We start from the raw sequence: 14,503 nt of genomic DNA on the forward strand, positions 1-14,503 counted from the left end.
AAAGCCAAAAATATAAAGCCAAAAGCAAAGGAGCTTGGCTAGGGACAGGTTTGGGAACTACAGTCAGGGAACTGGGTGAAGGAAGCCAGAAAGGGTTGCAGCTGAAATAACGCAAGAGTTTACACATCTTATGTTTATTTAACACAATCTAATAATGTGTTCAAACTAAGGATTAAATAGACATTTTAAATGTTTGCCAGTATTTTGATCCATCATTGGTAATCAATGGAGTTAGAATCTTCCATTTCTTTTCCTTTGAAGAACATTCTAGGCATATGCAATCCCTCTATACTTTATTTTTCTTGTCTGTAAGTTACAAATAATGATGCTTTCTGTTATTTAAAGGTGGAGGGGCTAAACAAAGTGAGAGTAATATTGTGCAACCCTTATTGTTTGTGGGAGTTTTGCAGGCACTTATTTTGGAGGTGCAGTGTGTTCTATTTTAATGTCTGTTTTTTCTAACCTTTCAGGATCTCAGCAGCAAGGACATGAAGAGAGATTTGTACATAGTTGCCCATGTAATTCGAATAGGTATAGTATGATTACATCTTTGAAATATATGTAAAACTAACAATGGTTTTACAGTATTCTTTTAAATGTATATTTTAACTAACTGACAATAGAATCATTTAACCAGTTAGAAAACTCAGTGATAGCCCATGCATATCTGCTGAGATTAATATTCAGACAGGAAAGTGTTATAAGTGTGTTACTGATGACTGTTTAACAGAGGGTTTTTTCCTAAGTCTGAAACAATTAATTAACACCACATTTGGGGGAGGAGAGAGCAACTAAAAAGGCTTTTTGTTCGACATTCCAGAATCTTAAATGAGGTCATTTTACTGATGATACATAGCTAGTTTACAGGGCAGGACATCAGCATACCTGGCCATTCACATCAAACAGAGGCTGTTAGACAAATACTTATAAAGATCTGGTGTGTGCTGTAGGAGTCTGCAGTGCTTCCGAGAACCCACACTGGAGTTTAGGGATATGCTATAAGAGGTAACAGCAGGGAAGCTGTCACAACTGTCAGGTGTTCTTTCTACCTGCTGCTGCCAGAAAGGAACATCATCAGCAGTACCTGCCTGTCAGGCTTGCAGTCCAACACTTAGCAGTCTACACTTGCCTCTTTCCATATTCTCATGGCTGCTAGCATAGAGCTGTGCAAGAGAGAGGTGTGGATGTGTAGTGCCTACACCTGAACCTTGCATGAGGAAGAAGGCCCTTCCTGGCTAATTCACTCAACTACTCACCCTTTACAGAGTGAGTTTCTCTGACTGCTTGTAGGCCAGGTCAAGCTTCATTTATTCTCTCTGAGATTTGCATTAGCAAGACTGGTAAATGTTTATGCTCAAAGCTGAATTTAGGATGTGTCTTACATGGTATAATACAGTGCTCAAGTAGTTCATGGACAGCTAGATGAATTTTTCAGCCCAGCAGTGTAAGTGAAGTGGCTGTATGACTTCTGGGATGGGAACTAAATTCCTAGAACCTCTTCAAGATCGAAGGTATTGAACAGAAAAAAAACCTCTGGTCAGAATGGATATAACTAGTAACAGGGAGTTGAATGGTTCTGATTAATGAATGTGTATACTGTCACTAAGCAATTAGCAAGTAAATGTTTTACCTGTGTTAAATATAATGTATTTCAAATATTTAGCCCTAAAATGTTAATAACATGTAGTAGGAACAACAAACAGTCTCTTCAGTTGTGTTATTCTAAACAACTGAGTACTCCACCTTTCATGTTTTTCAGGTTTTCAGTCAATTGAAAAATGACTACATAATGTTTGCAGGGTATTCATCCCTGTTTCGATCCCTTTTGCTCCTCACATCCATCACCAGCCACAGATACCTTTTCTGAAGTACAGCAGGTTTAGACAGCTCAGTGAAACCATAGCTTTGTTGTGCTGTCCTGTGAATGACAGGATGCCTTCTGTGTCACAAATGTGTTAGAAAGATTGGGTTTTCATTATCTGACTCATCATGCCATAGTGTCCAAAAGGTATAATTACTCTGTATTGCTTGAGATGATAAAGTAAAGCTTTAGTTTAAGCTCAGATTTTTAACCTTGATGCAGGAAGTGCGGACAAGTTATCATGTGTAATGTTACAAATTGGCTTAGGTTATCTTAGGGATTTTCTGGTCTTGGCATTTGTTACTCTATTAAAAAACTGCTTTAACAGCAGGAAGTTAATCATTCAACAGCTTTGTACCTTAGAAATCTCCTTTATGTGCTCCAAGACAAATGTGATGATGCTATATATACAGTCCCTTAAAGCAACTGTGTGCAGTGAAAGTTTGTGTAAATACTGAGTTACAATGGAAGGTGAATCTCTGTGTGGATGCAGAGAGGTGAGTACAAGCTGTATTGTTGGCTCGTTCAACAGATAATTTGTAGTCAGCTCAGCTGGATGCAAAAATGTGTCATGGAGCTGCAAATCAAAGACGGCCAGACGTGACAATGTTCACATTGCCCTTGAGTCTTCTGTTAACTCAATGAGGTGATGTGCTTTAATCAGAGTATCTCCATGGGTCAGGCAGGTTGAAATGGAGCTCTGGAGTTGAAACAGCGTAGGAAAAAGAGTGACAAGTGGTGGTGGGTGGACACTGGATGCCAGGTACCTGCCAAATCACACTATCAATCTTCTTGAGCAGGACAAAAGTGGGCTAGAAAACAAGATAGAAAAATCCCTCAACTGTCAAGATAAAGGGAGCTTAATAAAGCAAAAGCCACACATGGAAGCAAAGGAAAACAAAAGATTTATTCTCTTCTCATCTGCAGGTGATGTCCAGCCCCATTCCAGGAAGTAGGGCTTCAGTACATGTAGCAATTGCTCTGGAGGAAAAATGTCATAATAACAAATGTCCCCCTTTCCTCCTTTCTCTTGCCTTTCATTGCTGAGCAGAGGCCATGTGGTCTGTAAGCTCACTTTGGTCAGTTTGGATCAGCTGTCCTAGCTATGTTCCCTCCCAAGGTCTTGCCCACTCACTCCCAGCCTACTGGGTGAGGTGGGGGAAATGTTGAAGAGACAGCCTTGATGCTGTGGGAGCACTGCTCAGCAGCAGCTGACACACAGGTGTGTTACCAGCACCATTCCAGCTACCAGTACAAAGAACAGCACTGTGAGGACTGCTGTGGGGAAAATGAACTCCATCTCAGCCAGAGCCAGTAGAGAAGTACAGGAAAGACTGCAAACTATAGTTGAAAGTTACTATATCTGTGCATCCTCAGAGGGGCAATGGAACAGAAGAGCCGGAGTGGCTGCATGTGAATCTCTAATGTTTGAAATTTCTGTGGGTTTTAGGTCGCATGTTGCTGAATGACTCAAAGAAAGGGCCCCCTCACTTACACTACCGTCGCCCCTACGGCTGTGCAGTGTTGAGCATCATGGATGTACTGCAGTCGATCTCGGAAATAAAAGAAGAGAAGGATTTTGTTCTCAAAGTTTACACGTGAGTAACTCCTAGAAGGAAAAGAACTAGGAAGAACACTTTGTACGTGTTGGATGATGAGATACTAAAGAGTTGTTAAATATCAAGATGTTGTAAACCGCATTACTGCTTTATCCTCACAAAGTAAATGAGCGCTGTTGGCACTGGGTTTTAATCCTTTATTATTCTAGAATCTCATAGAAACTAATGAAAATAGTCACAGATGCTTCAGGTATGTGAAATGCTTCAGAAATTATTGAATGTTGCCCTAATCTATGTGACGTGCAGTACTGCACTTTTATTTCTGTGGTTTATTTAGAATCTGCTAAGCTCAAACCCAAAGAAATTAGCTGTATTTCACTTGATGAAGGGAAAAACTTCTCATGTCCCATTTTCTATTCCTTATCAGTCATGCTGACCAACAAAAGAAGCAGAAAACAACTGAAGTCAATAGTGCATGACCAAAAAGTTCTAAACAAGGCAATGTTTTTTTGAGCAAGCATCTATCTTCAGTTATTTGTGATTTTGATCTTTGAAATAACAGATTCTTGCTATGAAATACGGTCTCACAGCCATCATAAAGAGACTGCAGACAAACTAACTGGGGACTTCAGGGAATGCTTAAATCTCTTCTCAGTGAGGATAAATACTGGCAAGATCTGCTCTGCAGATGGGCTGAGGTACAGCTGGCATTACTTTGTGGTCTGTAGTCACTATTCCAAGTAATCAGATAATTTGAAGGGATTATAGAACTCTCTTATTCTACAAGAAGTGCATTCAACAGCAGCAAATGTGACATTCAAGTGAAACTATCAATGAAAAACTGTCTTTCACTGTACACTGAAAGACTCTTGGGTATCTCTTCATACATTAGAAATCTGTACGTCCAAAGAGAAGTCTCTCAGAGTCAGCTCTTTGATTCTTCTTTTTCCAACAGTTGTGAAAACTGCAGCAGAAACATAAAGTTGTAGGAAAGAAGATGGCCCTTTCTTCTCTTTGTCAATAGAATCTGGATAATCTTGGCATTCTGTCACCATTGAGTTTCAGTTTATCTCAAACTAGTGAGTTTTGGTTGTAAAGTTGTCCTCGTAGATACGGTGTTAATATACTGCAACTGCAACATTTTGAATGTTTACAGCAATGGAACATTCTGAATATCAGAATCCTCTTTTGATAGCCTTTTAATGCATCTCTAGCTTTTTAGTCACTGAAAAGTAGGAGAGAAAAAACTTATGAAATACTGGACTTCTCTGTATGGTAGTAACATAACAGCATGCAGCCAGCTAATGCAATCCAAAGTGTTAGTACTATGAGCAAAGCCATCACAGGATAGAGAGCTTCACTTTTCTTCCTTTTAATCTGAGCTCTGTTAGGATGGATTCCCTTCACACCACCCAAAGTACCAGCTGTATTGGTCTGAATGGTTAAGCAGGTTTATACCAGCTGTTGTTCTTCATGTCTGCTTCCCCACAGCCTTTATTTCTGGCATCCACACATGGCTCTTGCTGCCTTCCCAAAGAGGAAGCAGAGCCTGTAACAGAATTCAGCTTGGTAATCAGAGCCTTGCAGTTTTTTATCACTATCATCATTCACCTGAGTTGTTTTAAGCCTTGTACATCATTCTTTTGTGTTACTGCTGTTTGGAGTGTGTTCATGGTAAACCTCCAAAGATCTTCAGAAGAGAAAATGGATATGTCTAAAGGGTATCAACTTCCCCCTTTTGCAAATTTAATAGCTGTTGGTCTTCCGTGACAGAAAATTTTCACAGGTTTATCTGCTTACATCTTCTCTTTGCGCATTCATTTAGCTTAACCTGCCTTTTCTTGCTTTGCAGACTAAAATTGAAATGACAGATTTGTGTCCTTTTTAAGTTTGAAATTATATGTGAGCACTTAAAGAGAACTGAACTGATTTTCTTACCTGCTGCTCTCATTTGATTATTGTTAAAATGCCTCAGGCCAACCCAAAAACATCATAAAGATTAAGGAGGGAGGCGTGTTTGTGTTTGTAAGGGAGCCTTCCTTTTGTATGCTAGCTGGCTAAAGCTAAATCTGAAAGCTGCCACAAATGAGGCAGTCAGCAGACAGCCAGAAAAGCCTTTTTTGTGCAGAGAAGCTGGAAAAAATCTGGGAGACTGAAAACCTAACAAAAGCTGAAACAAATACATGGTGTTTCAATGGAGATTTTTACTGGATCCACAGGAGAGAATGCTTATGGAAAAAAAAAAGAAAAGAAAAAAAAATCAATTTACTTCAGTCTTTCTCAGCCTGCATTATTATTTAAAGATTTATGTCTGAAAAATACTTCTTTCTCACAGTCCAGATTTTCCTGTTTGCTAATCCCACAGTCAAGTCATAATTTTACTAAGAGGATATAGTACCACAGCTCTGGTTATAAGCTCATTATGTAAAAGCATGAAAGTTTACTTTGCTAAATCTTTTTGATAATATATATGTACAATATTTTAAAAGTGAGAGGGAAACTGAATTCTCAATCCGTTTAATTTCATATTTTGTATGACTTTTTATCTTCAATGAATTTTTTTGCTCAATGAACTTTACTCTTTGTATCAATCTTCTCATTCCACTAAAACTCTCCTGTATTTCTCGTTATATTATCTTTTCCAGGGTTTTTTTTTGGTCCGGTTTTCTCCCAATCCTTTATTTTTCATCTTCTCCAGTACTATCTCTTAGAATTCCTTCCTGTTTGTGTGGTTTGTTGCCTGAATGCCTTTCCCTTTTGATACCCAGTTGTTGCTATTTGCCCAGCTGGACAAGAGTATATATTGTATTTCTGGCCTCATCTGTTTGACATCAGGGGCTGATGTAGTATGGCAAACATTCCAAATGCTAAATGTACTGCAGAACCAGCCAACCTGAAAAGGTGGTGGATGACTCAGGAGAAAATTCTTACTTACATGAGAAATATATTTTGTGATATATTTGGTATTTGGGCAAATGAAATGTTAACACGATCAAATACATTGCAAGCAAGCTTTGTCAGGCCAGCATTTCAAACTTGGGAGAATATTCTGCTTTGTGTTCAGGAAATGCAAAGTGCGGCTTATGTTGGTAGCTGTACAGCCCAGTGATTTGGGGATAACTTTGTTACAGGTTAATTTGCAGGCATAAGTCATGGGAAGATTAAATCTGTTTTATTTTGGGCTCCAGAGGGTGGTACAGCAACTAAAAGTTCAAGAGGCTAAAAATTTTCTGCAGTTTCAGTTCTGAGGATGGAAATGGTGCAGAAATTGTCCTATAGGTTATCTTTATTTACAGAATAACAATATTTGCAGTAAGATAAATGACTTAATATGTCAGCAAGAAAAGTAAACAAAGTGGAGTTAGTTACTAGTTTTTCCTGACAAGTAAACTGGATCTTGGTTACAGAACACCACAGTTGCTGAAAGAGGTTTTGTACTGCCTTTGCTCTTTTGTGTTTTGGGTTTGAGAGTGAGGGCAAATGTACCGAATTTGCCAGACTGTTCAGTTCTAGGAGGCAACTCTGTGCTGACCTCTTTTGAGGTACCATGTGGATATCTGATCTCTCCTCCCAAAAAGGATATAGTATGTGCAGAAGGTACATAGTAGTGCAACTACAATATTTAACAGTTTAGAATAATATCATTATCAGAGAGACTGAGAGCATGGGGAGCTTCAGTTTGAAGAGGAGAAAAGTGGTAGTAAGATAAAGGACATGATCAGAACTTGCATGGAATTCGGGATGATCAATGAAATTGGTAGAAAATGACATTAAAAAGGATGGAAGAAAGCACTTCTTTAGAAAGCAGGTAATGATCATCTGGGTTGTACTGCCACAGAATGCTGTGAAGGCAGGCAGTATTAGCAGGTCCAAAGTTTATGAACAGCAGGTCCATGAAGAAAGAAACAGGAACATACAAGGGCTGTACTCTCTTAACAACCTAAATCCACTGCAGAGAATGTAGAAATGTTGAAACTAAGATTTAAGGTGAGGTAATCCCAGTCTAACTGCACCAGATAACCTAGGAATACAGCCTGATCAGCATTTTAATTAAATGAATACTTTTGGATAGCACCCTGGGAGGCAGTAACTATTAATGGCTTTTCTCCATTTTTTCTTTTTTTTTTTTTTACTGTCTGTACTTTGTGTTTGATTTATTCCAAGTTGTCTCTGTTCCCTTGGCCTTTATAGTAATCAGCATTTGGGGAGAGTGTCAGTAAGTGTGCTGTAACAGGCTTTGTGAGTTATCTCCTTATCCTTTGCAGTGTATGGGTTTCTAAGACTGGGAAACTGTAGAAAATTACCAGCTACTACTTATTCTAGGTAGCCTTAATTCCTTTTGCCACACTGTTCTTCAGTTATGTAATGCATCAGACAGAAAATCCCTGCTGTCTTCACAGTATCTGGTTTCTGTCTTACTCTGATTTTGCCAATGTTAGGTACTCCTGGAGAGAAACAAAACAAGGGGAAAACGTTAATATGCGTGGGAGAAGTTTTACAAAGTGACTGAGTTCTCCAAGCTCCCGTCTTGCTGGGAGCTGAAGGCTTACAGTCTTTGTTTCAGTCTTGTTTGGTTGGATTTTTTATTTTTAAGAGTCAATAGGACAGAAATTTAATTTAATCGTTTAATTCAGCTGTACTTCAGGAGAAATAAGATGCACTATTGCTGCTGAGTTAAAAATCGCTGACTTCATGGGGAATCTTGTAGTTGTGATTTAAATAAAGCACAACTGAATTCAAAAGGCAGTTAGACCTGATCAACATACTGAGGGTTTTTTTTCTTAAATGGTTGGAGTTTTTTTCTTTTCTTTTTTTTTAACCAATAGCACTGTTTGTGGTGAAGGTTCAATCTTTGGTTTTCATTCAGATTCTTATACTAGTAAAATTGTTGTTTCAGCTGTGTGAACTACTTCCTAATATTTGTAGTGTGTCCATTCATTGTATGGTCACAAGCTATGGCACTGATGGCACTTTCCTCCTGACACAATTCCATTCAAGATTAGCAAGTGCAGCAGGTTGGTCATACAGCTTTACATGTACTAGTGCACATAAAGCTGTGTGACTGCGATGTTCAGATAAGTAAGAATCCTAAGTCAGGTTGATAGGGACCTCTGTAGTCCAACCTCCTCCCCAGAGCAAGGCCAGCTTACAAGGTCAGACCAGGGTGCACACAGAAAGTCCAGTTGTGTCATGATAACCTCCAGGACTGTGTGTCCTCTCTGGACAACCTGCTCCAATCCTGCTTGTCAGTCCTCATAGAAAAGCTGTTTCTAATATGCAGTCTGAACCTTTCTTGCTTGTGTTTATGCCTCTTGCTTTGCATCATCTCTGTGCACTACAGAAGATTCTGGCTGGCTCCTTCATCTTAATAACTGCTTGTTGGTCTTGGAAGGCTGCTGTTAGTGTTCCCCTTTGCCTTGTCTTCTCCAAGCTGAAAAGGCTCAGGTCCCTCAGCCCCTCTTTTGACAGTATGTGCTTCCCCAGTATCCCATACTGAGTCCAAAGGCAGTAACCCATTTGAGTCCTTAAAGCCTTTCTGGCTGACTCACCTTGCTGGGTTTTGCACCTGGACCTCCCCTTTGTGTTCAAGATGAGCCTTTACCTGCCTAACCTAACCTAGCAGGAAGGATGGAGTTGCAGGAAATGGTTGGAACAGTTTTGTTGATAGGTGCTGCCATGGTCTTGGTAAGAGATGTACATCCAGTAGGACTGGCTCATATTGTTTGATGGAGGGGAGTGCAGCCAGCTCTCCTGCCTGAATATTGTTTGAACAAAGGCTAAGGTCCACACACTAAATAGTTGTGTATTATTGGAACTGATACTAACAATTGGGTTTTTTTCCAGTGAGTGGAAATATAAGAAATCTGTTGGCAAATAATTGTAATTTCTCTCCTAGAAATGTATTGATGGTAATGTAACTGAAGTATGTCAGTATTTTAAAATGTTTTATTCTAATTGCATATAGTGGATAATCAGTTGTGAAAAGCTCCTTCAGAAGATACTAGGGAATTTTTGTTTCCTTCCACTTTTGTTTTTAAACGTTAGGTGGAATTTCTCTCATGCATCAAAACCCCACAACCTGTTGTGTTATCTCTGCAGCAGAGTTGACTTTCGGTCCTATGGTGGTTCAGCAGAATCTTTTAACTTGCATTAATGTTCTTTTGTTTTAGGTGTAACAATGAAAATGAATGGTGCCAGATCCATGAAAATATTATTCGCAAGTCCAGCACCAAATACACAGCACCCAGCTCAAACTATGGTAAGTGTTTGCTTGTACATGTTTTGTCAACTATAACTTGAAGGTTTCCTTTAGGAAACTGCAGAGGAATTCAGTGAGATGTGAGATTATGATTTTGTGGTTAAAAATTTAGCTGAAATTCATTCATGTTCAGCTTACAGGTGAAAATCTGTGTTGTGTCTGCCAATTTCACCAGGAATTTAAAATAAAACCACTTGTTACCTTTCCTTGTCAGATACAGCTGGCAATATTATTAATTCAGCATGCTGAATTTGTCATCGTTGTATCTTGTGTTCTCAAGAGAGGTCAGCAGTGGGGAGCTAGTGGCCTGCTGTAGTACTAGCTTACTCTGCATCTCCATTTGTTGGCTGTTACTGTAACAATTTGTAGAAACTGAGCAAGAATCAGCATTGATAGAACCCTTTAGGAGGTTTGTTGGGTTTTTTGTGACAAGTTACTGTGACGAGACTTGGCTGTGCAGGAAATGAAGAGTTTAAATTCTATTCGTCAGAATTTTCCTGAGTAGAACTGACTGCCTTTTCACCCCATGCTGCCTGCCTTTCCATCCTGTATTCCCTTGAAAACTCCAGATGTAACACCTACCTAAGCCTTGCTCTCATGAAGATACCATGCTTCCATGCCAACAGAGGCAAAGCCAGAGGTTAAAATTATCTTAACTGTCCAGAAAATAAGCAGTTTTCATACCTACATCTTACCAAGTAGACTCTCTGTCAGAGTCTCAATATTAAATGTTTCCTTAAATAGTTGAGGTTAACTATCTTAGTGGAGTTTTTGTCACCTTTCAAATCCATTTTTCTTTTCATAGTAAATGACAGAAAAATACAGCAAGTAAATCTTGTCCTATCTTGTTAATGTCATTTAATGATTTCTGTAGCTGGCTAATTCAGAGATGTCATTACTATTCCATTCCAAGTGAAGCAGCTGATAGGTGGCAATTCTGCTTTGTTACAGCTTGTTTTGCATTCACTGCTGAGTGCCTGATTCATTGGTGTAAAGATGGCCAAAATCTGATGCTATCTTAATTTCACGTCTTTGCATATTGAGATATTGCAGTGCAGTATGCAGCTCACAGTCCCACAGAAGATACCAAGCACAACAATAGGCAAACAAAACAATTTTCAGATCTGGAATTTTATTATATGCAAAGCTGGTCTGCTTCTTGTTACAGTTAAGGTCATCTACTGCTTATCATAAAAGTATTTTGGTGAATTGTTTCCCACTTTGTAGCCTTGGACTGTTGCCATGTATTTGCAGTGCCAGGTGTCTGCCTAAAACTTTTGGGTATTTTTTAATCCCTCAAGCATGAACTCTTTTGAAGAGCAGAACAAAAAGGAAGCAGGCAGTTCTTTACTCTTGCCTTTGGCTTTTTAAAGTAATTATTTCAAATGTTTCATTAAGTTCTACTGCACCTTGGGAACAAGAGGTTGAAACATGCAGAGGTATTGACTTGCTGGAAGGGGCAGTGTTGCAGGTTGACATTGTTTAAGCACAACTAACACTACTTGGACCTTTCAGAACTGGCTTTTACAATGAGGAAACACTCAAGTCACAAGTGTGATTTTTTTTTTTTTTTTTTTTTAATGCCCCCACCCTGAAGAAACACTCTTTTGCTCTTTCCCTCCTCGCATTCCCAGGTGTTGTGTAAAATTAGCCCTACAGATCTGCTGCAAGGATTAGAAAAACAAAATAAAGTTGAAGGATAGGCTGAGTAGAAAAAGAGCACTGGAGAGGAGGTTTGAGAAAACATGGGGGAGAGCAAGATGCTAGGCAGATTTTTTTTTTTTTTGGATGGAATATGTGGCAAAGTAGCATGTAGGTACTGTATGTAATATCATGCTGGGAAACTGCATATTCTGTTACTTCCAGTGACTGATTTTTGTAGCTAATGGATTCATTTTGGTGTCGTTTGCGAAGTACTGGGGAAGATGGGTATAGGGAAGTCTGAACTCTGGCTCCTTACAGTGGAAGTTTTAAGATTGATTTTGATTTGTTTGCATTTAATAACCAATGAGAATCTAAACCAAGACAATATTTCTGTTAATGGCAAAAATATTCAAGACTGATTGCTAATGAACTTGTCTCCTGTGTTCTGTTAAACCTTCTGTACCACACACACACAGGTGTGCTCTCATACATGACATTCAAAGGGTTTGAATTTTGTCCATGGTTATAAAGCTCTGTTTTCTGTGCAGTGCTTTGCAGCTCTCGTCTGCTTACTTAGCTGGGCAGTTGCAAGTCCATGTTTTGGCAACTTTTGAATACATACATGCTGATTGTCCAGCTGGCTGGTTGGCCTCTCTTTTCTTTCTTTTTAAGGCTTTATGCTCCTTTTTTCATCCCAGTTCCCAGTATTTATAAAAATACAATCTCCATGTTACTGAGATACGTACTTACTTGCCAAATTTGACTGAAGCCAAACAACAGGCTTGAAAATTATTTCAAAGGAAGAGCAGAACAGTGGGTGGGAGGTACACATGACTGGATTCATTCCCCTAGTCACCTAACAAAATGCAACTAAATATTGTTCGCAAAGCCCATGTAGTAAGCTCAGGAAATAGCAGAACTCATGCAAGAATTTGTGTACAAGGTGGTGTTTGTTCTCTATGGGTTGTTCCAGTGAGTGAACAGAGAGGAAAAAACTAATGACCATCACTCATTGAATGAGGTACAGATTGTGGAAAATTACTATGTGAACGTAATTCATGTTGATGTGTAAAGCTGGTGATGAGTGCTCAGCAGGTGAGACTAAGCTTGCATGGCTGAGCTTAAACCTGGCATTTTCCAGTATCATAATGCTTGACTTTGTATCTTTAACAATACCTTACCTTCATTTTAGGGGTGTAGCTTGAAAGCAACTAGAGAAAGCAGTTAGAATAACCATGTAATTATTCCTAGTCAAGCTAATCTGTTAATCTACTGCACAAAGGGTCATGTTGAAAGAGCTAGCTGCTGAAGTCAGCTTGACCAGCTGGTATTTGTGAAACCTGTTGAGGTACTGAAGGGAATTTCATCAAAATCAACGTTCCTGTGTGAAGCAGTTAAACAAGTGGAACAAATACACATGGGGATTTTTTTTTAAGGTATTAAGCGAGATTAAAGGCACTTCAGAGAAGTTCTACAGCACTGTGTGATGTGCTATTTCAGATAGAGGTGGCTTTGCTCATGTATGTGTTGTAACCTGTATGTGAGGGATAGAAACAGGGCTAAGTACTTCACTGTAACTTGTGATATCTCTCTGGTATTAAGTATTCTGATTTTTTTAAATTGTATTTTAATGTTATGCTCTTAACTGATCCCTTAAAGCAGTCTTGTTTCTTCCATTTCAATTTTAAATTACCCCAAAGGAGAAAATAACTGTGTATTTATATGTTTGGATTAAATTAACTGTGGAGAAAAGCATTATTTTACCAGCATGCCTTGAAAACATAAGCATCTAATTCCTAGGTCTGAAAAAATTAACTCCTTTGTTTTTTTCCAGGACTTATAATATCTCTTCAGCTTCTTCGTGGTGACATGGAGCAGATTCGAAGGGAAAACCCCATGATCTTTAACAGAGGTGTTTCTGTTACCAGGAAGCTGGGGTTTCCTGATGTCATAATGCCAGGTAAACATAATGGCTCAAATCCTAAAATATTGGTTGGATTTTTCTCATACTCTCCTAGATAAGCACCCATCCCAGTGGTGCTTTACTTGAAGAAGATTAATAGCAGAAGAGTTGCCTTATTAGTAAATGCCAATTCCAGATACAGGGAGGCATGCTAAAACATTTTAGTTAATGATTAGTAGAGTACTAGAAGATGCTAAAGTCACATGTACAGAAGGTGCTGCTTTGATATTCCCCCCACCTCCCCCAGTCATTGGCTATGCCTCATATGGCGTATGGAAAGCATAGAGATGTTTTTTAAATTGTGTGGAGTTACTTCTTGTCAATAATATAAAGCCTGGAAAAAGAGTTTCCACTTTGTCACCTTTTTGTTTGGAGTTACTGTGATCCTTTTGTTGTGGTTGAAAGCTCATGAGGCTGCAAATCTGGTCTGATTTTCCTGCTGGCTTTACAGAGAACCCAGTCCGTGCAACATCTGTCTTGACTGAAGCCAAGCTGTACTTCATTTGCTCCTTGCTTCTGAAGCAGCAGCTTGAGATGCTGCTTATTTTGGCACAAGTCAAGGTTAGCCCCAGCATAGCCAAGAGCTCATCTAGGGAGGAAGCCGGAAGCTAACCAGTCATGCAATCAATAGATAGAAAACCTGGCATTGCAGTGTCTTGATTTTTACAGTGTAGTGAGCTTACTAATTACATTGCACATACAGCATTTGAAATGCTACCTCATTGCTATGCATTATAACCAAGACCAAGGATGACTTTGCAGACGGGAAATTTTATGAAAGCATAATGGGAAAAGTATCATGTTTTATTGCTTGAAAGATTGTAGTGACACATCAATATCAAAAGGAGTTCTTGTAGCCTCATTATGGAGGCTCTTCAGAAAGCACAATAAGAGTAGGAAGTAAGTGGGAAGAATTGCTAGAAACTACAGTAAAAGGATTTAGAACAGGATGTATTTTATTTACTAATTAATTTGAACGTAATAGTAATAGAGCAGCAGAGGATGTGCCAATAGAGCCAGTTACAAACTCCACTTTTTAGTGACCTTATAGCAGTTTTTGTCTTAATGCAAATCACTCAGAGAAAAGATTAAATATTGCTGCTGCGGCTGCTGCAGGGTAATCTGCAGTTGAGATCACAGCCAGATGTGTCAGCTAGAATAGCTACATCACAAGTAGAAAAGTCAACAAAAAATACCATTTGCATACCTGTAGAAGT

At 39.0% G+C, this 14,503-nt stretch overlaps 1 protein-coding gene across 1 annotated transcript in view; it reads left to right on the forward strand.

The window, feature by feature from the left end:
* The window catches only part of DOCK3 (dedicator of cytokinesis 3), a 207,249-nt gene that overhangs the window by 114,370 nt on the left and 78,376 nt on the right, over positions 1–14,503 (forward strand). The window contains 4 exon segments of the mRNA XM_054387218.1: positions 471–531; positions 3,312–3,459; positions 9,591–9,679; positions 13,158–13,283. Coding sequence (XP_054243193.1) covers positions 471–531; positions 3,312–3,459; positions 9,591–9,679; positions 13,158–13,283 — 424 coding nt within the window.

Source organism: Indicator indicator, chromosome 15 (genome assembly GCF_027791375.1).
Source record: "Indicator indicator isolate 239-I01 chromosome 15, UM_Iind_1.1, whole genome shotgun sequence".
Classification (NCBI taxonomy): Eukaryota; Metazoa; Chordata; class Aves; order Piciformes; family Indicatoridae; genus Indicator; species Indicator indicator.